We start from the raw sequence: 27,326 nt of genomic DNA, 5'->3' as shown, positions 1-27,326 counted from the left end.
AGGAAACTTTCCGATATGTAAAGAATATTGTAGCCCTATAATCATTACGTAAAACCATGCCTACACTTAAATCGTTTTTCAGAAAGAAGTGCCACAGCAACTACACATACTTCACTTTCAGTGAATTATCTCAGGAAATTATGTAAAAATACACACTACATTGATGACGATTGATGACGACGAGGGGATGAAGTTCCTGAAGTATTGGGACGGGAAGGGAATTTATTTAGATAGTACATATTGCCGACCGGACAAGAGAGAAAATAAACGTCTCTGAAAAGAGCTGGCAAAGACAAAAGGCAAAATTTGAAAACTTTCGTGAATATTAGTCTACAATGCTTTTTGAAAGCATTTGGAAAATATCTTTCTTTGTTAGGTATAATTCATCCTTTCATTTTCATTTTTTTCAGAGCCACTTGGAAAATGTTTTTTCTAGATGTATATTTTTTCTAATGTGCGCTCAACATATTTCTGCCTCGAGCCCGGAAGCAAATTTCTCTTGTTACCTATCTCTTAAATCTAATCAGGAGTTGAAATTAAAAAATATGTTGAAACTTGTTTTTCTTCTTCTGTACCTCTTGCCTCTACCGACTCTACCTATACCTGTCAATTTCGGGCCTAGAATTGTTCTGGTTTTTGGTCAACAATTTTTTGTAGAAATTGATGCTATACCTACATTATAGAATTTCCTTTCTAAAACTTTGAAAGCTCGTAGTCAGGGTTAGCTGCCACGAAGTTGACGAAGTGATCATACAACAAATGAAACAATTTTGAATTTTCCATGGTCCACGTATATGTTTCGATATTTTCTGTTTTCTGTACTACTCGTTTCGTGTTTACAGAGACGCTACAGATATTGATTTGAAATGCGTACAGTGTAGTGGCATTTTAATTTCGTTTACTTTTCCAGCGGCCAACACCTAAAAGTGTAATTGCGCACTAAGCTTTTTGGAAAAGTTTGCTTTATTTTGTTTTCCAAACGTATTTACGTGATACGTTGAAGAAGGAAGCGCGTATAGAATATTCACGATGACCTCACATCGTCGTTCTCTTTTCTCTTTCTCTCTCATTCAGTTAAGTTAATCACGTTGTGTGTGACGGCATAAAGCACTGTTTCGTGTTGAAGTAAAAATAAGTTACACACCTTTTCATGAGAAGTAATCTTTGAATAATATTTCGTTCTTGCGATTGTGCTTTTGTAATTCTTAATACCGCTTTGACAAACGTGCGTGGCCGTGATTAGATTTTCGGTATTTTTAATATTCAGAGTGTGACTTATCAAAAGAAATTTTTTAGTGTGATTGATTACTTCACTAGTCAACCATATGGGTAGTACGGCGAATATTAACGGATGTTCTCCCAAATTAATCAAGCAGAAGTGCGAAACACATGTTGATGAATATGGACCTAATTTAAAGTTATTGCCAACGAATGATCAGGTTAAAGAATTGCAGACGATTTTGAGAGATAAGTAAGTGTTTCGAATGTATTTACCGTCCGTCTGTAGAGCTGACATAGATAGATATAACATTGTGTTTTTTTCATGTTCCAGAAATACCTCTAGAAGTGATTTCAAATTTTATGCTGATAGACTGGTGAGATAATACACTGATGATCATACTGAACTTCGTATATGTATTCAATAATGACGGTCTTTAAAATTCTGTTACGTTTCACTGTTTGCAGATCCGTTTAGTTATTGAAGAAAGCTTGAATCAACTACCATTTACCGAATCAATTGTCACAACTCCTACTGGTAAAATATACAGCGGATTAAAATATCAGAGAGGTAATTGCGGTGTCAGTATTGTTCGCAGTGGAGAAGTAATGGAACAAGTAAGGCTGAAATTTTCAGAAATTATCTATGGAAAATGAATGAAGCTTGTTAATGTAAATCTTGAATTTGTTTACTTGTTTAGGGATTACGGGATTGTTGCAGATCGATTAGAATTGGTAAAATATTGATAGAATCTGATGCTGAAACGCACGAAGCGAAGGTGGTTTATGCCAAATTCCCACCTGATATAGCTGAAAGGAAAGTCCTCCTCATGTATCCCATTATGAGTACGTAGATCAAAACATTGCACCGGCTTCGGCGATATCAATTTCCTGTATCTTTCTGAAAATATTTCTAGGCACTGGCAATACAGCCAAGACAGCGGTCTCAGTTTTGAAAGAACACAACGTTCAAGAAGATAACATAATTTTGTCGAATATTTTCTCCACCCCAGCGTCGGTACGGAGTCTTTTAACAGTATATCCCAAAGTAAGGAAACCCATCTCGAGTAAATTCAGTTTTAGATTCTTGAAAATTAATTCTCGGTGTTTTGAATTTTAGTTGACTATTTTAACTTCTGAACTGCATGCTGTCGCGCCCAATCATTTTGGACAGAAGTATTTCGGTACAGATTAGGTTGGTCATTTCAGTTAGCAGAATTATACACGAGATATTTGATTGAATTTTATTTTCTTACTGATTATTTTCTAATATGCTCATATTGTGTGGTGCATTTAATTGTGTATTTTTTTACTTGCATAAAATATGTGTTGTATATGTGATACTTTTATATATATTAAAGAAAGATTATGTAAATCGTTTATTTTACTCTGTGAAATTACATATTCCATAGCACCACTATACTGATGACTGAAAAGAATTCGTATATGACACAATATCACAACTTTATTAATTGCACAAAATCCTTTTACATTTCAACAAAATAAGATCACTTATCGGAGCTTTTCTTCAATTTTTCCATTACTTCATCGACGCTAATCACCCCGGAAGTTACTTGAAGTGTTTTCTGTCGTGACTTTGCACCCTACCAAAAAAAATGATAATATGAAAAAGGTACTATCAAGGTACGATGTGAAATATTTCATTGATTAAGTAAGTACCTTATCCAAACTGACGGCGCTTTTACGAACATCCAAAATCCCTGACATGAACTTGACCAACTCAGAATTTGCTTCTCCATCAACTGGCGGTGCGTTTATTTGCACACCTACTCCTTCTTCCGTGAGTCCTGAGAGGTAATCAAATGTTAATATGGCAAACACACTGAAAGTATAAAACCTCTGGATTATTTTACCTGTTATTTGATTAGTTTTCGCGCCAGGTTTTGCCATAACCCGAATCATCACATTGCCTTTCTTGTCATTATAAACGCAACCAGTCTGTTTCGTTTCTGGTTCTGTAAGCAAAAGTCATGAAAGTATGAATAAAAATGCGGCACAATTATTCACATAAAATTCAGACTCACCGGTTTTCGCGTTTATATTTTTACTACTTGACGACTTCTTAGGCATAACTAATGAAGTACTAGAGTAGGAATAAGGTACATGATTTAAAACGCACTGTGTTACTATTCTTAGCTACCATAATGGCAAATTAAATACCTCAGTCGTCTCAGCATTGAGTACTTCAAAACAATACGATTCATCAAATGTATTACTTATTTGTCATATTTTTACTTTTTCAAACATTTTGCTTTGCATTTTCCGGTGAATAATCGAAAATATCAAAAAAATACTCGCTGACGCTGATAAGGGATTATTATTGTTTACATTTTAGATCAAATCGAACGCAAATAACAATGGAATTTTCAACTCCATTTGAGCATTGCATTTTGCATGAAAATTGAAATTCTATTTATGGCTTTGGTGTACCGGTACCGGTAGTAACAATTCCCAGCAATATTGTATTGAACTCAATTTTCAAAATAATTAATTCATCATAGATTCATAGACGATTAGATTACATCTTCAATGATAAGCGGTACTGATGAATCCACTTCAAGACGATTGAAGTGAAAGCGTCATTTCATTTCATTAATTTTGAAACTTCATGCAACTTTGCAAGATGCAGAAATCAATTCGAATTTCGCTAAAACTGACTGAGAAATTTCAAAACAATTTTTCTTTTCGTTTCGCTCGGAAATTCAATGGAACATAAAATTGAAACTCGGAGTATCGACAAGAGACATGGCACACTGTACTGTAATATTAAACATGAAATAAATAATACAATACATTTGAAAAATTACTCATTATTTTAAAAAATTTAATAAACAAGAATTGGTTCAATATAAAAGAAATTGAAATTAAAAATATTTGCTCAAGCCTCTAAGCGATCCAGTTGTTTTCCTTTAAGCTCGGCGATCGCGTTTATTGAGAAAAAGAAAAGGTTGGTATTTCACCATACTCAGTTGGTTTCGCTTCAAGAAATGTGATCTAAAATTATTTCATTCAATTTATTCGAAAAACTATCAAAAGAAAAATTTTCCTCAAATCTTTTTTTAGCAGCATGTCCCATCTGATTAGCAAGTTCTTCGTCAATTACATATTTCTGCATCGCGTCTGCAAATGATTCAGCATTTGGTGCGCATAAAAATCCAGTAGTTTTATTCAACACAGTTTCTAGAGGACCTCCACTACAAACTGCGATGATGGGTTTTCCAAAATACATTGCTTCTAGAGGCACAATCCCAAAATGTTCGTTGGAAGGAGTATATAATACAGTTCTACAGTTTTTCAGCAGCATAATTTTCTCAGCATCTGAAGAAGATTTCAAAAACACAACTTTTTGACTAATTTCAAGTTCTTCTGCCAAATTACGCAGTTCATCAAAGTACTCGATGTTTTCTTGAACCAACACGTCATATCCTCCAGTGACGACTAGTTTAAAATTTGACCACTGCTCCGAAGAAACCTTATGTTTCAACTGAGCGAATGCTTCTATCGCTAGATTCAGATTTTTCTTCCGTTCATATCGATTAATCGACAAAAAGTACTCAGATTTGATAATCCCTAATTCAGATAAATCAACGACGGAATTATTATCTATTTCATCGAGAAATTTTGTGTTGACTGATGGGTATAAAATTTTCGGTATCGTTTGGATGGTCTTGAACGTGTTTTTGAACGTTGATCTGGTAAATTCACTATTTACCAAGATAACATCAGAAAGTCCAGTAGTGACCTCTTCAATCCAATTCAACGGAGCCCGATATAACGTTTTCAACGAAGATCCAGGTTTACTTTGGAGTAAATCCGGAAAATGGCAATAAAATATCACAGTTTTAATCTTGAAATGAAGCACTGGAATACATGCCGATACTTGATCACAGATTGCGATGTCAGTCTTTATATCGCTGAAGAATATCAAATATAGAGCTGCATATAACATACGGATATATGCGCATAAAGCACAAAATCTACCGAATACACTTCTAGGGAGCCAGTCTCCGACCACAGTTACCGGTAGAAATCCATTTGTAGTTTCTGGAAAGCAATGAGACGAGTCATGATGAGCTGTGATGATATGAACATCATGACGATTCTTCTTCAATGCGACAGCAGCATCAACAATTAATCGTTCCGCACCGCCGATGCCTAAATCTGGATGTATGAAGGTAATACACACCATCACTCATTACACAATTGCATAAATTATTTTTTATACAATAAAACGTAGGAGATATTCAAAATATACAAAACACAAGACCTTTTACCGAGTCTAATTTTTCTGATTTTTCTTATCAGCAATCAATGACCAACCAAGGTTAGCATATCTAGCCTGGATCTGGATTAAACTGATTAAACAAGTCCCGTCAGTTCATTAGTGTTTAAATTCACCTGTAGGTGCCGCATATTCAATGATGTGTTAATTCAATGCAGCCAAAATGTTGAATTCGAAATTTTTTTAATTTTGAGCAGTTCAAGTGAGAAAACTGATGGAAATATTGAACAAGCGCGAAAGTTCATTCGAAAATAAATGCGAAATATTGTGAACCGAATCGGAAATTGATTACTAGATACACAATACACATTACACATCTTTTCATAATGTAGTGAGTTTATTCTTGAGTTTTTCATTCAGGAGGTAGGTGAAAGCTAAAATGTGATTGAACGGAAAGTTTTCCGTGACTGGAAAATTATGCCAATAGAGAGAAGGAAAACGACAGATCGACATTGATTTTTACATTATTCAAAAATGTATACCACAGCAGCTACATGTAAGTTTTCTTATTTTTTTCTGTAAAAAAAAAGGGTGTTCAAGAGTGTAATTGCATGTTGTTTAACTCCTATTTTTCAAATGTTTCATGAATTGGCATATGTTTCAGTTGCTGCAAAAATAAAAACTCTTCAAGAGTACCATTCTCGTTTACTAAATGGGACTGTCCCATTACCGACTGGCTATGACATTGTGAATACTCTGTCTTCTTTGAAACAATCTCTCCAAGGTATTTATTCTTTTGAATATTGAATTTATATGCTACGTGGAGGATAATATGAGTAAATCACGAATAGGTATCCATAACCATAATGTAGATGGATAAGTACCTAACTTTTATGTGAATTACAGTTGTTCTCAAGGATATGCCTACCGACGTATTAGAGATGACAAAGCACCTAGAAAAAGATACTTCAAGACTTTCCCTCTTCCCGGCTATGGATTATAAAGGTTTATACAACGCTCTTGTTCTACTGATCGATGACGGTGCTATAATTCACACTGGATTACAAGGTAACCACTTGGTGAATTTTTAGACAAGATACAAATACATACGTACAAAGACGTAATCTTTTTCAAATTTAAAATGATAGAATTCGCTCAGTCGGTGTTTTGTACATTAATATTCCTGATACCATTCTTGGAACGAGACCTTTTGAGTTTACTGCCCTATTTAGCTGCGTCTTCGCTCACGGCATTCCCTGTCGAAATGCATAAGGATATTATGAACTACTTAATTTATCATATTCTTCCATTTACAGTCCGTAAGTACTTTAACCTACTTTAACCAGCCTTCAGTTTCTTTGTGATTTTTTTGTCGACCTAAAGTTTACGGTAACTACATATTGCAGCGTCCAAAAGTAGTGAAGATAGCTGTATCGCGTTGTCAGTTCCTTCGATTTTAATGGCAGTTTTACAATATTCAGAAGAACTTTGTCAAAGTTCCAACGTCAATGGTAAAAAGTTTTCAAAAAACAAGTAACTATCATATCAAAAAAGTTTTCCTGTTTTACTGTTGATGTACTGTTTTTTGTTCAATAGCTCATCATTGTCATTTATTGGAATCCCTGATGGCTTTAAAATCAAATGTTGCGAAAGATATTTTGAATATAATCGCTTATGGACCCTCCTATACGAAAGTTTCTGCCAGCAAACTTCTATTTTATTATTGGCCCTCTTTTAATACAGCTTTATTCGAAAGAAGAGCCGCTCCAGCAGAAATAAGTAAACTGTCTACCAATACCTATCGTCAAGTTTATATATTAGAAAAGACACTTTTTCACCAATATAAATTAATTCGTAGCTGAAATGATCACATACGCATGCCAGTGTAAGAATTGCCCCAGCGGTGGAACTAATAATGTATCAAAAATTTGCAACAATATCTTACTCACCATTAAATATTCGAATGGTACCCCTCCTCCACTTTATCTATGCGTTGAATGCGCAAATGAAATTCATCGGGAGCACCCGAATCAAGATTTTCACGATGTGCTACTACCTGTTCACCAAGCTTCCAATTCTTGCGATTATAAAGTAAATAATTTGAATTGCCCATTTTACGTTGGTTGAGTGTATGATTTTGATACCTACTTACTTAAATGGTGTTTTTTGTTCAGAATTGCAGAGGGGTCGAAAAGAGCGTCGTCTCTATTTGTTTCTCAATGGAATGCGCAAGTTATAATCAAAATCGTCCGATTAGATATTGCCAATCGTGTCATAATTCACGACATAATAATCTTCGGGGTTACGACCATATTTTTCATACAAAGCTGTGCCAGGCTTGGGATATGGATCCAGTCATGCGAACATATTTGATAGATGCGGCTGTGAGGTAAGAGTAGAAATACTGAGCATTTTTGTATGTAGGTATACATTGACACCTGAAAATTTGACATTCTCATTTGTACTTTTACAGTCTTTTAAAAGAAGCTCGTCCAGTTACTCCAGAAATTCCCCGAGATATGACGGATATTCAGGCGAAAGCTGCTGCGTTCAATGTCATCAGTGAATCAAGTTCTATACTTCCAGAAGAAAGACAATTAATGGGCAGATTCGGTGCTTTACTTTTGGTAGGATTGTGTATGCCTACTCAAGAGTCCCCTCCAGAAGTTGTTGGTCGAATACTATCCATTTTGTTCAATTGGTTTCGAATTACGGCGTATACATTTGACAGTACGTAATTTGTTTTCGTTTGGTTTATTTATATTTTATGAATTATAATGTTGACGTCTTTTATTGCAGATCAAGAAGAATATTCGTTGGAAAATTTGAAAAAATTTACGATTAGTAAAAAATTGTTGGAAATTCATAATATGCATTTCTCCACCTACGTTTCGTGTCTCTTACCGCATCCTCCGAATTATGCGAGAGTTGGGGGACATTGGTAGGTATTGAAATTTTCAAGTTTTTATTTGAACCAGCGCGAGCGTGACAATTTTATGTTCATTTTCAGGGAAATGATGGTACCACGAACGGCTCATTTGAAAAATGGACTCAATAAAATATATTGTTTGACGCAATATAATTTAATCACTCAAGAAGTTTGGGATTTAATAATGCCTCATTGGCTGGAAGCAATTGTTCACGATGTTTCTGAAAAAGAATTGAGCGAATTGAAAATGGCCATTAGGTAGGTATCGTAAAATTTTCACCATTTCAAACTAATTATGAATAAGCATTTAGTGGATATGGATATTATTTTTCAGTAAAATGTTGGATATTAACCAATGCACAATCACAAATCTTGATGCAAAAAAAATGTACCATTTTATATCAGTGAGATTCAAAAAGACATCTGATAAAGTTCAAGCTCAAGCGTTGTCTTGGTTACAAGTAATTTTGAAAAAAAATGCCACTATCAAATGAATTCAAGTTTAAATAAATTCAAGTTTTAATAAATTCAATATTTCAGATTCTAACTCTGCTCGACATAACATTACCGATACACATGTTATTTTCTTTTTTTGAAGAAGGTATCAATAGTCTAACGGAAGCAGACGCTCATGAATATAATGAATTTTTGGCCCCTGTGAATTTTCAACCAAGAAATAGCATATGTGAGAGATTTTGTAATTTTTAAAAATTAATCTGATTTTAAAAATTTTGTATTAAAAAAATATATTTTCAGCACCTGTTGTCGATTTTTACGAAGAAATAGCAGTGGGTCTTTCTGATGATGAAGGAAAAAAACCCAGGAGAAACGTTTGTAGCGATTTTTACAACGAGAACGAATTAAAATTACAATGCTGCGTGCTAATGTTGGATGTTGTATTAAAACAAGTCCGTATTCTTTTCGAGAACTTTTCAAAATACTCTCTCCTCAGTATCTTTCTATCGTATCATCCCAACTTTCAGATGGAGTTGCATAATATTGAACGTTTCATCGGAGTACACTCTGTGATGGCTCAAGATATTGCGAGATTGTTGCTTAAAACGTCTTCAGCGTCGTGGTTCATGAATCATGAATGTACACCGCAACAAGATTGCATATTGTGCGAATGTTGCATCGTTTGGCACCAGCTGGCTTTATGTCTAGTAGAGTACGTTTGTCCGGAGACTCTGGCGCATCCTCCTGATGTAAGTTGAATGTTCATTTCAAATTTGAGAATTTTTTGAATGTATAAGTACGAGTATAATTTGCACGTTGTCTATTCGTTATTTTTAGCCTCCTTTAGAAGAATCATCAGATGAATCGAAAAATAGTCCACCAGATAGCGATAAAAAAGAACAAAAAGGAGATTCGCTCAATTCACCATTTATGGAAATAAATACTGTACGTTTTCAGTGTTAAAATTTTGCTTATACGTTCATGTGAATTTTTGACATGGATATTAGGCCTATGTTTTTTTGGATTCGAGGCCTGTCCGAAATTTACACGACTCTCATTAATATCTTAAACAACATTGATATACTTTTACAATATCGTGTTTGACTTTCAATAGCTTGAAAAAATTGCGATAGATTCTTGATATTATGAAAGATTTTTTTAAATTTCATACTTCTCGTTTATTATTTGCACGTATTTCCAAACAAAAAAAAACATATGCCTGATTTAAAATTTCTTATTAGAAAAGAATAAGTAGGTACCTACTCGATTTTTCTTGTGATAATTATGTTTTTTTTTTCATCAAATAGTTGCAAATAATGACGGCGACAGTTGAAACGGTTGTAGAACAGCTTGACTTAGCTCCTATCATGCTAACTGAAAAAGTTCCCAATATGGCTCGAGCTGTTACATTACCAGATTCGGAAATAGGCGGTTCTTCGAGAGTTTCACGTCCGAGTATCTACCATGAAATTGATTCTGTAGAAAAATTTCGTTTTTCTCTGGAAGATTTACCCCCTCAACTGCAATATCTACATTTTTTGCTGAAGGTACCAAAATTGAAATGTTAATTTTTCATTGTGAAACACAGGTTTCAAATTATTTTTTCTTTTTGTATAGGAATCTGCCAGGGTTGAAAATCCCAATATATTGTACTTCGTTTTACGATCTCTTTACTTATTCATTTTACACGGCGATATTTTAACAAAATCTGTGAAAGATAATGAGCGTTTTATTATATGGTGCCAGGAAAATTTAATCATTAAAAAGTAATCCATATTCAACTGTCTTTTAAAAAAATGAGAAAAAGAGCCAAAATCGATAACATGGTTAATTATGTATCCGCGACTGTTTCAGTATGTGGGAATTATGCAATGCCGAAAATTCACATATTTGCGAAGTATGCGTGCCGATTTTGCTGCATTGTGTCACATTGCCCTCAGGATCAGATGTGTTTTGGAAAATTTTACAAGAAGAATTTCACAGCTCAGATTGGCGAGTTCGTTTTGTTGCGGGTAGGTTCCTAGCTACCTACCTATACGTATACGTACTTCGTAAGAATCTCTCATTAATAAGAAATTTCTAAATTACTCGCGTATGTTTTTAATTCAGTGGAAAGAGTAACAGTCATGGCAAGATTTATGGAGACTACTCCGTTGAGGAATAATTATCATCTTCAAGCAGTGCTGACGAATGCATTTTGTTATTTAATATCGAGCATGGATGATTATAATGAATTAGTCGCCCAACGCGCCACTATTTATTTGGGCACTATACACGATTACGCTATGAAGGTAAGTAAGTGAAATTAATGTAAAAGGACACTTTTTATACAAGGTATTGATTCGAATAATTTTTCTATTTCCAGTCATTGTGTCTGTGCCTAGAAACACAATTTGATTGTGTCATAGTTGATAGACCTATGGTTCTACAGTCGCTTTATCAATTACATAATTCCTTAAGTGATCGAAAAATTCTTAGTTGGGAATTTTTCTTGAATCGTTTCGATACCTTATTCATAGAAGCTCAGCTGCATTTGGAAAAAACTGGAGATATTCCGCATTTTAAAGGTTGGAAACATTCATTTTCTAATTTTATTTGAAAAAGTCTATAATTAACAAAGAACGTGACATACTCAACAGATTTAAAAGACTGCGATCAAACAAATGAATCATTTGTGAAAAAATTACAAAGAGCTCAAGAGGCACTGTCTCAAACGTCGGATTCAAGCTTGGTCAAAACGCTTAGTGCAAGTTTTGGCACAAAATGGCCGTATAAAAGAACGATGTCAGCACCAGCATCCATGCTATCCAGACAGGATAGCAAGTTAGGTAGTGAAAAATTGAATTACTAGAGTGTATGTAGGTACTTACATTGTAACTTTTGCAACTTTGAAAATTTATTTTTATTGCAGAAAAAGATAAAGTTTATAATCGTCAGTTTTCTGCTCCAGTTTTAAAAAGAAAAAGTTCCCGATTCGGGTTAGGTGGGTATTTTTAAAAAATATCAGCGGAGTTTGGATATAAATGTGATTTTATCGCTGTATTTGATTTTGCAGAGGCATATAATCAGCAATATGCGAATAATGAAGAAAGCAACGTCTACGCAACTTTGCATAGAATTATTGCTTTAGAAGAAAGTGACCGTGAAACGACCCACCTACTGGTTTTCTTATTTATGCAGTTTCTTTCGAGATCGGATCAGGTATCGAATAAATTAGTACTTGCTCTTAACAAAACGTTTAAATATAATTTCTCACTTACCAGAGGGTATTTTCGAAGGCTTCGGGGGGTTAAACTTCTTACAGGTAATCACTGTCGTTTCTAAGAGAAAATTCAGTCCTTCAAAATAACACGAAATGATTTTTTTTAAAAGGCATCTTCGATACAATACAATGACTTTAGGCTCGTACATAACTTGATAATACTGACCTAGAAATATGTAAAATAATCTGAAATTCATCTGAGTGTTTTTCAAAACACTTTTTATGAACTGCGTACTTATAATCTTGTAAATTTAATTTTTTCTTCAATCAATTTAATGATCCATTTGAGGTAAAAAACATTTCTAAAAATTGCGGTTAAAAAAGAATATACGGTACCTAGACCTACTACATGCGAAGAATTTCATTTCAACAGTTGGCACGGGATCAGCTATAGAAATCGATAGAAGTGATGATGATATACAGTATTCTTAGTTATCAGCTAGATCTCATCACTTTTATTGCATTTCAATTTACGAAGAGGAAACCTATCAAGATGTATTGATAAGTTTTGTTGAACGCCATTGAAATTAATACACATATGATTGTATGTACCTGCATATAAATAAAAATGAGTATCGACTACCAGTTACCTATTTTCATCATTTTGACAAATCTGGGAACGAAGACACTCGAATGTACATATTAAAAATATGTACCTAGACATTAAAATTTCGTAACTTGGAGCCATGCAAACCCCAAAAATCGATTTTGAATTCTGTAACTTGAGTTTTGAAGGGAATCCAAACTCCTAAAATTGATTTGCTTTTTCATGGTGTGAAGGCCATGCATGAAAGCTCCAAAAATCAAAACACACGACCTTGAGAGGCCAAACGGGTTAGTCGATGACCTTGAGAAACCAGATCCGATCAAGTTCGTCCGTCTCCCTGAGCGGCCTCTCAAGGTTTTCTGCGTATCTGTCTGACAAGACTATCTGTCCCAGTGTCCCTCAAGTTCATTGACCCACACGTCTGGTATCTGAAAGCTGTCTGCGTGCCTGTCTGGCTTCCCAAGGTCGTCTGTATTGTCTCGTCTGTCTGCTTGTCTGGCTTCCAAAAGCTCCAAAATTTAAATTGAAATCTTGCAATTTGGAGGCCATGGCCATGCAAACTCCAAAAATTGATTTGAATTTTCGTGATTTAGAGGTCATCCTATTGCTAGCTCCAAAAATTGATTCAGTCGTTTATAGTGCAGAGGCCAAGCAAGCTCCAAAATTTGAGTTGCTGATCGATAAATTAGAATATACCATGTACATATATTCCGAAAAATGATTTCTAATTCAGTACTTAATTTTCACTCAAAATAGTGATAATTTTGTTTCATTAGCTGTTATTTCTCGTTTCGCCCTTCCACACGCCCCTCCTCCATTATCGATTACCTACCTATTACTGTTTGATTTTTTTCACTTCTTTCAAAAATTTGTTTCAGGTTGCACCTAGTGACGAAAAATACCTCTCTCGAATTCAAAATATTGTATTAAGACATTTATATCTACTGTTAGGATATAACTCCAGCGAAAGAAGTTTTCATGTCGCACCTCAAGTTTTGAGGTAAGAAAAATTCAAAAAAAAAATAAACCCGCCCTATTGAAAATTTCGGAATAATTCTGAAATTTTTAAAACTACTTTTAAAAACATTGAAATGATTAAATTTATCTTGAATTTATCGTTGAAATAAATCCGTATCATTTAATTTATAGGAGCTCCGCCGTATTCAACGCATTTCTATCAAATCTTCCTCAGTTGTTGGATCAAAATTTCAAAATAGGAGAAATGATAGTTCCAACGACTCTATTACTCCTTCAATACTGTCCTAGTTCACCTCACAGTGCAATGTTGGATTTGCAAAGTCAGCCGACGTATTCGTTATGGAATTTAGAACCTCATATTAGGCGGTGCTGGATCATGGCTGTTTTTGTCTTCTTGTATAAAGTAGGTTACTCAATCTTTGTTTGAAATTCCATTTAGGCATTTACAAAGCAATTGAAAATCTCAAAAGCTCGGTACCTTACCTATCTATCTTTCAGTATAATTACAAAAAAGCGCCGCTGAGTAATCAAGTAATGAATCTCATTAAAATTGTCTTAAATACTCTGAACGCCCAGTACCATGTATGTCACAGGATTCCTCCAACGGTAATCATGTCGGCGCCCTCACAACCTTCTCATTCCAGAGGTAAAGTGGGAACTGTTTGTTTCGCCGCGGACGTTTCGCCGCGGACGTTTCGCCGCGGACGTTTCGCCGCGGACGTTTCGCCGCGGCGAAACAAATGGTACCCAGGTAAAGTGTAACCTGTGATGTGCATTTGTGCAACTTATTTTCAAGTTGGAAAAAGTTTATACTCATCGATTACTTACATTCCAGATCTAAGTCAGCGCTCAATTGGCGGAGAAACTCCTCCACAGTCTCCTGGAAATTTAACGCATACTTTTCGAGGCAAAAAATCTGCAACCAGCATGGAAACGCATTGGGAAGAAGAGACGCCAGTATGCGGGAAAAATGGACTTACAGGGTAATTATTAAGTATATTCTTTATGGAGATGTTCATTTCCTCGATGTGACAATATCACTATTTTGTAGTTCATTGGAAGTCGAAGATACAGGAATTAATTATCCACACGTAACTGAGCGTTATAAGTCCGATAGTACGGCTCCTGATAGTACGCAGGTAATTGCTTCAGCGATTTTGGTAAAAAAAAATTGTACATTGAATTAACAGTAAGTATGGTTTTTAGGGTTCCTTTGAAGAAGCTGGTGCTACCACGTCGGATAATATCTTCAGAAATAGTCATTTCAAGAAGCCAATTTGGTATCTTGGCAGCGAAGATAATCAAGTATGTGAGACAAAGAAAAAATTGCTATAGTAGTAATTGATTAATTGGTAGAATTTTTAATCCTGCATTTTCATTATAGGATGTGAAGCCAACAACGTCTCAGTCTATTTCAATGACAGTTCTAAAATCTTTGCAAAAGTAAGTTTCCTTTCAGGCATTCTTTTCGACGATATATAGTTCTATAATATAAAAGTCTTCTTTATTTTTTACCGATTGAAAATGAATTTTATTGATAGATCTGATTCAGAAGAAGGAGCAGTTACCTATAATGCGCATTGCGAATACAACGTTGAAAAATCTAGAAAGGAAGTAATCTCACCTCCTAGTTGTACATCGCCGAAAACTTCTGACAGCGATAGGCAAAGCAATGGTAATGAAAAAATGATTTGAACTTTCGCTCATTTCGGATCAAAGTTGATACAAATATTTTTTCAATTCAGGCGATCCGAGGGACACAAAAAGTATATACGGTTCTCCCGAATCTCCCCTCTCTAAAATGGACATCCATTCCGAAGGTACTTATACACATAAATTTGTTTTAAAAATCGTCATAATTTTCAATTTTCAAAATTTGAAAATATGTACCTCACAGAAAAGGAATACAGCGGTTACAGAAGATGGACAGCTAGTACTCTTGAACTAATGAACTCCAAAGAATTGTCACTACCAGTACCGGAAAGATTACTACCTGTTGGAAAATCCTCTCCAAGAGTTTGCGATGAATTAAATTTAGTCAATATGCCTATTTTATCATTGCAAGGTAACCTAGTTGTAAATATGTATGTACTTACATATAAAGATCGATTTATGATTTACTTATAAAAAATCTTCAACAGTCAAGGATAAAAAAGGTGAAGATAAACGTGCAAAATCCGATTCCGATGTTGATCCGACTTCTACTTCTAGATTTCCAACCTTAGACAAACTGGAGGGAACTGGGGTAAAGTTCAATTTATTTAGTGCCAAAAATCAATTGTATTTTGGTTTTTACTTTTTTTGTCTTCAATACAGAGAAGTCGAAGTATAAGCCCGAGGCATTTAATCAAACAAGTGGCTCTTGAATCTCCCTCGGATGACGTGTTTACGAAAATAATGCGTAATAATTTTTGTATAATTCAATTATGTACTAATACATATAATACAAAATGCATAAAACTCATACTTTTTCTCCTACAGTCAAAGTCGAAGATATTCCCCCTAAGAAAAAATTCGCCAACATTCCAACCACTCCTCACGCATTATTGGAATACATGCAGCATCATGGATTTTGGTATCGTGTCGCCAAGTTTTAAATGATTAATTGTTTTTGATATTTTTCAAAATGCACTATCAACTTGACAACTTTTCAATTTCAGGAGTGGATCTTTACAAAGAGGAAGTGTAATCGAACCAGGATTGGAGCAAGCTTGTCACGCCTCAGCTAGTTTAAAGCAGAGTTTGTATAGAGTTGGGGAAGATTGTACATCTGAAAGGTTAATCACTTGACTGACTTTTTTTATTGCTAAAAATCGAGTTACCTACCTGCATTAAATTGTTCGTATTTTCAGATGTAGCGAATGCGGTATGATAAAAGAAGAGTACAATGACGACGAAATCGGCTTATGTATAATAGTAATTGGGACATTTGTGCATCGAGAACCTGCCTTAGCTGCGCCTATATTAGACCAAATACTCTCAATCATTGCAAAGTAAAACCCATTTTTTTCAAAAAGTACTTAATCATCTGAGCTTTTGAACTACATATAATTACAACGGATGTTTTGTGTAGATTGAGCGCGATTCCTATGTATTCGTGGCAGGTTGAAAGCAGTATTAATCTTCCCGGGAGTTCTGGTCGAGTTGCCAGACAATTTCTTAAAGTTATTTTCCAACAGTTGATCCCTAATGGAGTTTTTATTCAGATGTTTCGTACTCCTGTTCGAGGTGATCTGATTTGGATTATTTTTATTGGATATTTCAAAAAATCATGTTGAAAAAATTGACGACTTAATTTCATTACAGAGTGTTCTGGAGTAAACTTTTTCAAAAACGTGGTCCAAGCTTTAATTGATTTTAAAGAATTGTGCCCAATTACACCACTTATGATGTTATTTGAAGTAATCTTCTTTCTACCGCACATGATACTATTTCGAGGATCAATAAATTAAAAAATAATTTTTTCGACAGGTCATGAACAATAAGAAAACTCTTCCTCTAGACAGACTTCCGATTATTTTAAATAACGTCGCGAGTTACATCGAATGCATAATCATGGAAAATATATCAGTTGCCTGGGGACCATTCATCACTCAAGCGGAAATATTTTTCCGGCGGGTGTCACTAATAATGAGCAATTTCGAAGGATTTTCATTCTTTTTCAAAAATATTTTGTGTGTTTTGAGAATACCTGGAATTGTGCTGTTCAAGGTAAGAAAATATTTCCTTTTTAAAACAAAAAACCAAAAAAATGACGATCAAATAATTTTTCTTTTTAGAGTATACTCGATCCATTTTCGAAAATATTGAGCTACGGAATAGAAAATTTCAAACTGAATTATCGTATGTTATTGGAAGTATGTTTTCATTGTAATCGAGCGTTCACTAGAGTAAGTACAAATACATGTAAGTTGATCATTCATAATAACGACATCAGGAAACAGAAATAATGTTGGTATACATTTTATTCAGGAACGCGATAAGCTAATGTTGACTCGAGTTGTCGTATTTGAGCTTATGCAGGCTTTAAAGGCAAAAACAGTTTTATTGGAGTCGAATATTTTAACATTGATTAGTTTCGTACTTCAAGTAAGTATTCTTCAAATTCTTGATTCGATCGACGACAAATGACGACGTGTTTTAAATAACAAAATAAAATTTCAGGATATTGGAGGAATGCTTCCAGCGCCGACCTCGGCAGAAGGGATTTTAATGGGCGAAACGATCGACTTATGTGGTCCGGTCCTAAATACAGGAGCAGCAGAAGTGATGCGACAAAATTTCACCGATGCGTTGGATTTTGTCTTTGATTTCCATTCTTTGACGAAAATAAAAGTAATTTTTTCACATAAGTAAATTAAGGCGAATTATGAGCTCTGTTTTGACTCGTTTTTCATTCAACAGACAAATTACAAGTGCAATTTGGTCAGTTTGAATGAAGATACTCTAGGAGGTACTTTGAAAGCTGGTATTTCGCAGTATATAGCCTTAGAACTGACCCGTGGAACCAGTAGAGATAACAGGGTTTTGGCTAGATATTTCCCTTGGCTGTGTAATACACCAGCTTCCCAACAAACGTAAGTCAAGTGCACATGAAAAATTTATTTAAAGAACTAAATGGGCTACTGAGATTGAAATCGAATTACAGAATTAGAGAATTTGCCGAATGTATGGGACATATTCGATTACTATCGTGGTTATTAATTGGTACTCTGACTAATAACTGCACATCTGGATCACTATGCCAGTCAGTTCCTCAAGAAGTCTCTTGTTATATCGCTGATCATGTTCAAGTTGTGCTCAATGGATATCCGGACCATGCCAAGACTAGTGTGGTTCATAATTCTGCGTTGGTTCATTGTTTCGTATTATGTGAAGTGAGCGAGTTTCTTTTCATTTTTTAAAAAGCTCAATTTATAATTTTTTGCATAAAAAATAAAATAGGTGTGTACTGTGTAGCATATAAAAGCTTTTAAAACTGTTAAAGGATTCGCATTTTTAAAAGCCATGTTTATTCAAATGTAGCGCTGTAGTGCTTTACTACGTATATTATTTCGAATAATTCGATATCTGTTGTTCATCAATTGAAGCAATTTTTTACGAATGTATCAATAAAGAACAGCAGGTAAAGCATATAAGTTTTTTAGTTTTCTGCATAATGCTTTTTTTTATTAGCAAAATGTACGCTAAAATCGTAGAAAAATGTCACTTGAACTGTGTTTAATTTAATTTTAATTTAATTTTTTCAAAACAGTTATGGACTATCTATTTAGAACACGTTTCATTTTGCCATAAACCGAACTCAGAGCCATATACGTTGACTCAAAGTATTCTATTTGATTTCTGGGGAAAAGTGACTCCGGCTATATTAAAATTGATTTCGCACTCGAAATTCGTTAGTACAAACATTCTCAGTACCAATTAACATCTTACAGATTTATACAACGAAGCGAATTATTCATTACTTAATTTTTAGATGTCAGAAAAAGTCAATTCGCATTTTGTGAGTGTCATCGAAGCCCTATTGGAATGTCGTTCACCGTCGTTAAATAAATTGCTACCGATTTGGCGACCTATTCTTAATGAAGATAATACTCAGGTAAAGTTTTGAATACGAATTACTATATACGTAGGGATCTTCTTGCGAGAAATATTCATTTTTGATCATTTTCAGATCCCTGGAAATTTACTGATGCGTTTACAACATTGCCAAAATAATCCACCTCCCTCGAGTGTTACCATCGCACATACACACGTGTCAAGCTCAGTTTTATTAAAGTGGTTACAGCGTGTTCAATTTAGAATGGGTCTTATAGAACTACAAGCTTCCCAACCGACCCAGTTTTATGCAGTCTAGTTGTTGAATTAACATATTCGAATGTTAGAAGTTATTAAAATATATTATGATGTTATGGAATGATCGAGTGATTTGATTCAGAAATTAATTATGGAATAGTTGAATACTGAATAATTATGTATATTACATACACGATATTATTTATCACAGTCAAGAAGTAAATCCACGTTTTAGTTACTCATCTTTCGAAGTGGCGGCTTCCTGTCTCTCCTTTTTAATTTTTTCCACTAATAATACTGTTTCGCGCTGTCTCTGCATCAATTTGCTTTGTTTAAACCTTTCTACAGCTGTTGTTTTTCTAGGGCCTGCTTTACCTTGTACTTTACTGAGATATTTCAATATGGTCTCCCTAACCAACAACTAATTTGAAAAAAAAAGTTGTAAGTATATGGAAATTCACTAATTACTAAGATATTGGGAAACTTACATGTTTTGGGATGTGAATATACCGGATGTTCCTTCCTTTTACGTAAAGGGTTTCGTAATTGTAGCTGTTTTCTTCGCAGTCTTCGTAAATGACCTCTTCTAGTAAAATATTCATATATCTGAAATATAACCGAGTAATTCAAAGCGTATTCGTGAAAACCAGATGTTAGAAAAATTGGCTTACCCATCAATTTCTTTGGCGATTCCAGAAACGGATGATTCGTTTTGTAAATCGATTCTGATGCGGATATTTCTAAGAGCTTGAACAAGACACGCTAATCCGTTTATAGCGACCGATTTTTCTTGTTTTGATCCGTATTCCATTTCGTAAAATTTCAATTTAATGTGTTTTCTAGTATTCTAGTAAGTTGAGATTTATCAGTGCTAATCAAGGAATTGCTGATAAGGAATGTCTTCTTATCAATTTTATTAACCGGCAAACATACGGTAAACCCATCACCGCAAAACAAGTCGGTACTCGCAACAACCTTACGCCTTCGTCACTTCGTCGCTTGTTGATGATGAATGAAAAATGTATCTGAAAAATTCAATCTCCTATTAGATGGTTACAGCTATGGTTGTTCTCCCTAATTTTATAACTAATAAAATTCATTGCTTTTAGCTGGAAAACTGTAGAATAGAAAACAAGTTTGGCTTGCCTATGGCCATGATTCGCCTCATTAAAAATGGAAAATTTACATACATAATTTAGCATCAAAAACACATTAGAAAGTTCATCCTTACTTTACTGGGAAGCCGAGAAGCAATTTCATTCTCAATTCTAGTGGCTTGAAATTGAACTATAGAGCGAAAAGTGACCGGTAACCACAAACCACATGATTTTCAGCTGTCGACTGAGTAGTGAGTGTTGAGCAAGCAAGAATTCGCGCAACTTCTCCTTCGTAGAACCAATCGAATCTGTAAAATGACGGTGCCGTGAAAAAACTCGACGCACGTGGTGATAAAACTTGAAACTTGAACGATACGTTACTTACCTGTTCACCTCTCTTTAGTAACTAGTCAAGCTGTCGTCCAACTTGAATTCCTCCTTGACTTTGAAAGGCTATCTGCTAAAACCGCGATAGCTATACTATACTGCGTTAAATTTTCTTCGTTGCTAGAATGCAGATAAAGTCGCATTGAAATTACGTAATTTGAATTCTTTCATTTCTTACTCAAGCCAATACCCATACACATACATTCTTATCAGTTGTTGATAGATTTTTATCGCGTCGCGTTGCTCAATTTCTAATGTTATGTAAAATTTGGCACCTAATAATTTTTTTTCGCTTATTGCTGTGATAGTTCGTATTGTTGTCAGGAATGTCAAGTTTAGTTTCATTTCATTGCTGATGGTGTTGGTGTTCTGACTTGAATAATTTTGCTTCGAATGTGATATTAATTGATAGATATTTCAACACTTACAAACTCCGTCGAATTAAGTTATCGTTTTTTCTAAATTGGAGTAAGTGAAGTTATTTCTACTTAAAATGTTCAACTTCAACGATTACGACTGTATTGGATTCGATCTCGACAATACAGTTTGCGAGTACAAAGAACCGGAATTGATTCAATTGGTGTACGATATTTTATCGAATTATTTGGTTACTGTCAAAAACTACGACCCCGAAATAATCCGTCCATTGGATGTAGATTTCCTCCGCAAAGGACTGACGTTAGATCTGGAAAAAGGTAACATTTTAGATCTCGGCGATGACGGAACAATTCTTACAGCTTGCCACGGCACCAAACCTCTAACAGATACCGAAATCGTATCAATTTACGGAGAAAATAAGCAGTGGAATTTAGCGTCGCACCATTGCAAAAATTTTCTGGCTACGTGGAATGGAGAACTGTCGGAGAAGATAAGGTCAAGTATTGATTATTTTGACGTGGCTGTACCGTTATTGTTCGGCCGTGTCATCGACTCTTTGGACAAAAAAGAAAACTCTCGAGAAAGTTACAACGTGTGGCCGGATATACTTAGCGGATTATTTTATATGTTCCTTAAAGAACATTTCCCAGAGGATAAAGGCGAATACTATCCGGCGCTCAAATACAATCCTGATAAATACATCAGAAAATGTTCGTCTAAATTAATCGAGTGGCTCAAACAAATGAAAAATGCCGGTAAAGTCACATTTCTGATCACCGGATCGAACTCGCAATACGGTGCATTTGTCGCTGAATCTGCCTTGGGGCAGGACTGGGAGAAATATTTTGATATAATCATTTATTTCGCTCGTAAACCAGGCTTCTTCGTTCAAAAACGTCCATTTTGTGCGTCTGATAGTGAAGATAATGAAATACCGATCTCGGATCTAAAATGTCCGGGCAGTTACAGTCAAGGAAATTGGTCAGACTTATTCGATCTTTTAGCCAAAACCACCGGGAAAAACGATCCAAAATGCGTGTACGTTGGCGATAACCTCATTCAAGACGTGTACACTCCGTCATTATTCAAAGACTGCGATACTGTTGCTGTGGTCAAAGAATTAGCTGCCGAATGTGATAATAAAGATGAATTATTCGTTTCTAAAAGATGGGGATCGTTTTTTTACAGTAAACAAGATGAAAAGTTCACCATTTGGGGAACTGTAATACGTAAACATGCGAAAATTTGTGTTCCCGATTTAACTTGGTTTTCCAATAAACCTTTCGATACACAGTACCCTGAATTTCAACCGTGTGACGAAAAGGATAATTTGCGTAACCTTCAAGGTTTCCAAGAATTTATTCCAGAATGTTTTCTTTAATCATTTATAATCAAGTTATCTTTTTTTATCAAACTTCCAGTTGCCAAGTTTAATTTTTTGTGATATTTTATCCAATAAAAAGATTCGTTTGTTTATTTTTCCATTAATTTGTTGTTTTCTTTGTTGAAAAAAAAACAAAACAAAACGAAAGAAGCACTGAAATAGTTAAAATTTAATTAAACTTACAAGCAAACAAATAAAAAAACAATCAGTTCAAAACTGTAAAAAGTTAATCACAATTTTTCAATAGCCATAGCGATTCCTTGTCCACCTCCAATGCATAATGCAGCAATACCTTTTTTACCACCTGTTTGTTCTAATGCACTCAGAAGCGTAACCAAGACACGTGCGCCTGAAAAAAAATTATAATTTTCAACACGTAAGAAGTATTGCGTAGAGGAATAAAAAGTGAATAATATATTGTGTACAGTTTAACAAAGATGTGACTCAACTTAGCATCTTCTGTGTTGCATAATACATTTTAAAAATGGATTTTATCTTGAATTTAAATTACCTGAGGCGCCTATCGGATGACCGAGTGCCACAGCTCCGCCGTTTATGTTGACTTTGTCCGGATTAAGGTCGAGTTCTTTCAAAACGACGATTGCTTGTGCAGCAAATGCTTCATTAATTTCGTAAACGTCTACTTCATTTTTACTCCATCCTGTTTCCGTTAACTAAAACAAAACAAAAAAAAATAATTAAAAAAATTTTTAATCAAAAAATTAAGTTTATTGTTCAATTGGTGGAATGAATATGTCGTCAACGAAAATTAATTGTGCGAGGTTGCTTTTCAAAGAATATGATAATTTGTGTGAACTGTAACCCTCAAGTATCATGTAAATGATAATATTTTCTTTTGAATGAATTGAAGTGAATTTAATTCATTGTGAGAAGCCACTTTTTATTTTTGAAGTATTACACAGTTGAATAATACACGATATATCATTGATAAGATTTCAAGGGAAGATAATAAATTCAAATATCATGAAAATTGTACAGTTACCCTTAATAAAATTCGAGTCGAAAACAATTAACAGTTTTCAGTTGTACAAAATAAAATACGAATTTTTTCCAATAATTTCAGAATTTATGAGACTTTGTAACTTGAAAAGATAAACCTCAAGTGCTATAAAATTTTATCGACGAGATGAAAGATGACACTTCACACCTCATTACAAATCACCTTGACATTCCATTTTCACATTCGAAACCAGTTAACAAACTACGAAATCAGTCTGAAGAAATATGGACTTGGTTATTTTTTCATGAATACATATAAGAAAACCGAAGTGCTAAAGTTTAACCATAAATGAATCAAAAATGTTATCTTCTCTGAATCATCAGTTTAACGAATCAATATAACATCTGCTCCTATAAGCAATTGGCAAAAAAATCACTGCTGGCACTCCATCAATTTTCGATTTTTTTCTTCTTTTTAATATTCTGATGTGAGTTTTGAATTGGTCATCTCAAACTTACCAAAGATTGAATGGCTTGAATTGGAGATAATCCCATAAGAAGCGGCGGCACCCCAACTCTGGTAACAGCTACAATCCTAGCTAAAGACGGTAAACTCCGACGATCAGCTTCGGATTTTTTCATCAAGACGACAGCGGCAGCTCCGTCATTTATACCGGAGGCGTTACCGGCGGTAACGGTGCCATTCTGAACAGAAAGAAAATTCACTAATTAGATTTTTCTATGCGTAATCACGAGTGAAAATGAAATTTAATGCATAAGGTTACATACGTATGTATGTACGGTAGGTTCGAACGTGAGAAAACATTATTTCAATTCATAATCAACATGTAAAGCGTGATTGATGTTTTCAAGCGAGCATTAATATTTTTCTAAGCTACGTTATTCAAAAATGATGAATTACTTGTTTAAAAGCTGGTCTCAATTTTTGCAATGTACTTATAGTACAACCCAATTTAGGATACTCATCGGTGGTTATAACGACTTGCTCTTTCCTTCTTTTGATCACAACGGGAACAATTTCTTTTTTGAATTTTTCATTTTTTATGGCACTTTCAGCTTTGCGCTGCGATTCTAGAGCAAATTCATCTTGTTCGTCTCGCGATACGTTGTACTTTTCGGCAATGTGTTCAGCTAAAAGAGAAAAAAAATATTCAAAAAAATAGAATTTTCGTAATTATTTGTAAAATAAACTGTATTAGAACTATAATAACCGGTATCTCCCATATGGCAATTGTGGAACGCGTCTGTCAGACCATCGCAAATCATAGTATCTGCTAACCGAAATTCTCCCAATTTCGTTCCCGGCCTGAGATAAGCTGCATGTTGAGCTTGACTCATACTTTCTTGACCACCACAAACGACGATTTTAGAAACTCCTCCTAAAACGTGTAGATATCCATCGGTCACAGCCCTGCAAACATATTCACATTCGTAAGTTCGAAAATCAATATATAATTTTTCAATTTTATAAAAATTGAACTCACTGTAATCCGGATCCACATAGTAAATTTATGCAGTATGCTGGAACTGAGTCAGGAAGGCCGGCTTGGATGGCTGCTTGCCGAGCAGGATTTTGACCCTGGCCCGCAGTTAGCACCTAAAAATATAGAATTCATCGAATAATATTTTTTTAAATTTTAGTGTATATGAAGAGTGATATTCCAAAACTCGCTTTGTCCATTTTAACAACTTTTCAGGAGAGAGGAAAAACAGTTTCCCTTTAAACGAGTAAATTGGCTTTTTAGGCGAGTTTAGCACTTTATTTGGGTGGATTTATGATGTAGGAGTGTAGGTATACATTTCATCCACTAAATACTGCTGAAAAAAATTTCAATAAAAATGGACAAAACGCGTTTTGGAACATTATTTTTTTTTAAATTTTTAGTGAATTGGCTATTTAGGTGAGTTTAACACCTCATTTTGGTAGGTTGATGATGTAGGAATGTGAGTTAATACTTCATCTACCAGGTACCACTGAAAACCCAACTTTGATTAAAATGGACAAAGCGAGTTTTGGAATATCACTCTTCATATTTTGAAAATAAAATTCAATATTTTTTACCTGTCCTAAAATTACTTCAGAAACATCTTCAGACTTGATATTGGCTCGGTTTAGGACTTCTTTTATTACTACAGCACCCAATTCATGAGCTCTCAGTTCTGAGAGACCACCTCTAAAATCACCTATCACGAAAATCAATGAAAAAATTTTCTATTAAATCTCGAATAATATCTATTATAAAATTTATAAAATAATTTCATCATACCTATCGGCGTTCTAGCAGCAGACACGATTACTATATCGTTACTCATTTTTGAAATTTTTGTCTATTGGAGAAATTGAACGAAAAAAATTCTAACATACATACAACTTCTTCATCACTAGAAATATTTCTGCCGAAACTTCGAACGGAATGTAGATTCGGTGGTGGTAGACGGCTTGAAAAGAGAAAGTTAGACCGTCGGATCCGAATTCCTCATAGGAAATCGTCCAACTGATAGTTGATCACCGACTGAAGACAACACGAAACGCGGCATAGCGAGGTCATTCTACAGATTTCGTCTCCCCGACGACGTAAGAAGTAAACTGCTGATACGTGAGAAATGATGAGACAATCGCGAATTCATCGTTGACAAGTGACATGGTGTCAGTATTGTCAGTGGATATTGCGATGATGAATCGTAGCTAAAAAAATATTCACACCGGATCAATTGAAATACATAGCTTTAAATATAGATTTGCATCGACTATTTGAACAGTAGCTCATTACCGTAATCAGTTGATCACAGATTTATTTCAAAAAACCTGTTAGAAATTAATTGACAACACAGCTGAGAAGAAAGATTAAAGTTTACGGGCGTTGCTTGATGTTTTTCCTTGTTAATTACAATATTTCTTCAATCTTGCGGTCTCGAAATGAACGCTGATCGTTAAGATGAATACTTGTAGAATAATTTTCAATCAATTCGAAATGATATTAACTCGTTTAAATAATTAACAAGAGACCAGCGTACCCGCTGCTCTAAGATAGTTTTTGCGATTTATTTTTTGGCTGTTTGATTTGAATTGGAGGGGGTATGCTGGTCAGCCATTTTCTTGCGAGACTATCCTACTTAGCATAGAAACTCCGTAAGAACGCATACAATTTTTCGTGTGAAAAATGCAATTTTTTCGATCGTTCGCGAGTTCGGGTGATCTGTTGTGTAGTCTCAAATTAAAGATAATGAAATTCTCTATCAATTAATGTTAAAATTTCATCATTTCGCGTAAAAATAACGATTTTATGAAGACTTCTATCTTACGGATTTTTGCATACTACGTACGTCATCTTTAAACTAAAAATTCTCGAAATTTTCAGTGAACACATGCATGTTTTAAAGTACCAAAATGTTCGGAATCTCATCCTCTTTAAAATGAGCTATTAGCGAAAGCTCTAGATGCAACCGTTTGAAAATTCTCGAAGTTTAAAGTTGCGAAAACAAGCTGCAAGCGGTAAGTATTGAACTTCTAACTAAAATTACTCAAAATTTCGAGTGGACACGTAGGTATTTTAATATATCAAAATTTTAATGTTCGTAAATTTATCCTCTTTAAAATGTTTCTTTACCGAAAGCTCTACCTTTAACCGTTCAAAAGTTTTCGAAGATTAAAGTTGCGGAAAGTGGTTAC

The 27,326-nt window shown here is 34.6% G+C and overlaps 7 protein-coding genes across 9 annotated transcripts; 3 read left to right on the top strand and 4 right to left on the bottom strand.

Annotated features, from left to right (window-relative positions):
• The first annotated feature begins 788 nt into the window (after positions 1-788).
• kri (krishah) lies at positions 789-2,593 on the top strand. Its single transcript, XM_065345904.1, has 6 exons — positions 789-1,471; positions 1,553-1,595; positions 1,687-1,836; positions 1,920-2,064; positions 2,136-2,266; positions 2,339-2,593. The coding sequence occupies exons 1-6, from the start codon at positions 1,326-1,328 to the stop codon at positions 2,411-2,413; spliced, it is 690 nt and encodes a 229-aa protein (XP_065201976.1). The 5' UTR covers positions 789-1,325; the 3' UTR covers positions 2,414-2,593.
• A 70-nt stretch (positions 2,594-2,663) lies between these two features.
• On the bottom strand, positions 2,664-12,515 carry LOC135832574 (UPF0235 protein C15orf40 homolog). Of its 3 annotated transcripts, none has more exons than XM_065345912.1 (5): positions 12,275-12,515; positions 12,107-12,184; positions 3,093-3,194; positions 2,899-3,026; positions 2,664-2,822 (listed from the first exon to the last, which is right to left on the bottom strand). In XM_065345912.1, exons 1-5 carry the CDS (start codon positions 12,303-12,305, stop codon positions 2,727-2,729), a joined length of 435 nt encoding a protein of 144 aa, XP_065201984.1. In that variant the 5' UTR covers positions 12,306-12,515; the 3' UTR covers positions 2,664-2,726. The 3 variants fall into 3 exon arrangements, with proteins under 3 accessions (XP_065201984.1, XP_065201985.1, XP_065201983.1); XM_065345913.1 differs by lacking the exons at positions 12,107-12,184; positions 12,275-12,515 and adding exons at positions 3,264-3,322; positions 3,400-3,713; XM_065345911.1 differs by lacking the exon at positions 12,275-12,515 and having other exon boundaries at positions 12,107-12,274.
• On the bottom strand, positions 4,030-5,530 carry Alg2 (alpha-1,3/1,6-mannosyltransferase Alg2). Its single transcript, XM_065345900.1, has one exon. It carries the CDS (start codon positions 5,426-5,428, stop codon positions 4,220-4,222), a length of 1,209 nt encoding a protein of 402 aa, XP_065201972.1. The 5' UTR covers positions 5,429-5,530; the 3' UTR covers positions 4,030-4,219.
• Positions 5,754-19,550, top strand: unc79 (UNC-79 domain-containing protein). Its single transcript, XM_065345916.1, is given in 49 exon segments — positions 5,754-6,017; positions 6,126-6,245; positions 6,368-6,529; positions 6,610-6,780; positions 6,868-6,972; positions 7,058-7,240; positions 7,320-7,552; positions 7,636-7,850; positions 7,935-8,191; positions 8,261-8,402; positions 8,472-8,648; positions 8,725-8,851; positions 8,931-9,075; positions 9,147-9,298; positions 9,374-9,595; positions 9,684-9,791; positions 10,154-10,393; positions 10,464-10,612; positions 10,701-10,858; positions 10,956-11,137; positions 11,212-11,413; positions 11,486-11,674; positions 11,758-12,047; positions 13,534-13,655; positions 13,805-14,036; positions 14,132-14,279; positions 14,469-14,616; positions 14,685-14,772; positions 14,840-14,938; positions 15,018-15,076; positions 15,175-15,308; positions 15,379-15,453; positions 15,531-15,698; positions 15,775-15,878; positions 15,950-16,034; positions 16,115-16,208; positions 16,294-16,410; positions 16,486-16,626; positions 16,707-16,861; positions 16,940-17,034; positions 17,105-17,344; positions 17,413-17,523; positions 17,606-17,722; positions 17,798-17,968; positions 18,038-18,210; positions 18,282-18,510; positions 18,888-19,028; positions 19,110-19,232; positions 19,308-19,550. Coding segments are annotated over 49 exon segments (7,503 nt in total). The 5' UTR covers positions 5,754-5,995; the 3' UTR covers positions 19,491-19,550.
• Positions 19,551-19,594: 44 nt separating this feature from the next.
• Lsm10 lies at positions 19,595-21,051 on the bottom strand. The gene is made up of 5 exons (XM_065345914.1): positions 20,912-21,051; positions 20,661-20,834; positions 20,101-20,454; positions 19,918-20,035; positions 19,595-19,850 (listed from the first exon to the last, which is right to left on the bottom strand). Exons 3-5 carry the CDS (start codon positions 20,238-20,240, stop codon positions 19,665-19,667), a joined length of 444 nt encoding a protein of 147 aa, XP_065201986.1. The 5' UTR covers positions 20,241-20,454; positions 20,661-20,834; positions 20,912-21,051; the 3' UTR covers positions 19,595-19,664.
• Positions 21,052-21,406: 355 nt separating this feature from the next.
• Positions 21,407-22,779, top strand: Nt5a (5' nucleotidase A). The gene has a single exon (XM_065345899.1). It carries the CDS (start codon positions 21,407-21,409, stop codon positions 22,670-22,672), a length of 1,266 nt encoding a protein of 421 aa, XP_065201971.1. The 3' UTR covers positions 22,673-22,779.
• A 47-nt stretch (positions 22,780-22,826) lies between these two features.
• Positions 22,827-26,766, bottom strand: LOC135832565 (acetyl-CoA acetyltransferase, cytosolic-like). The gene is made up of 9 exons (XM_065345901.1): positions 26,428-26,766; positions 25,924-26,342; positions 25,719-25,840; positions 25,141-25,253; positions 24,868-25,067; positions 24,558-24,787; positions 24,155-24,340; positions 23,187-23,349; positions 22,827-23,024 (listed from the first exon to the last, which is right to left on the bottom strand). The coding sequence occupies exons 2-9, from the start codon at positions 25,967-25,969 to the stop codon at positions 22,906-22,908; spliced, it is 1,179 nt and encodes a 392-aa protein (XP_065201973.1). The 5' UTR covers positions 25,970-26,342; positions 26,428-26,766; the 3' UTR covers positions 22,827-22,905.
• Between the last annotated feature and the right edge of the window lie 560 nt (positions 26,767-27,326).

The sequence above is a fragment of the Planococcus citri genome, chromosome 1 (assembly GCF_950023065.1).
Source record: "Planococcus citri chromosome 1, ihPlaCitr1.1, whole genome shotgun sequence".
Classification (NCBI taxonomy): Eukaryota; Metazoa; Arthropoda; class Insecta; order Hemiptera; family Pseudococcidae; genus Planococcus; species Planococcus citri.
This window is presented reverse-complemented; position numbering and strand designations above follow the sequence as displayed.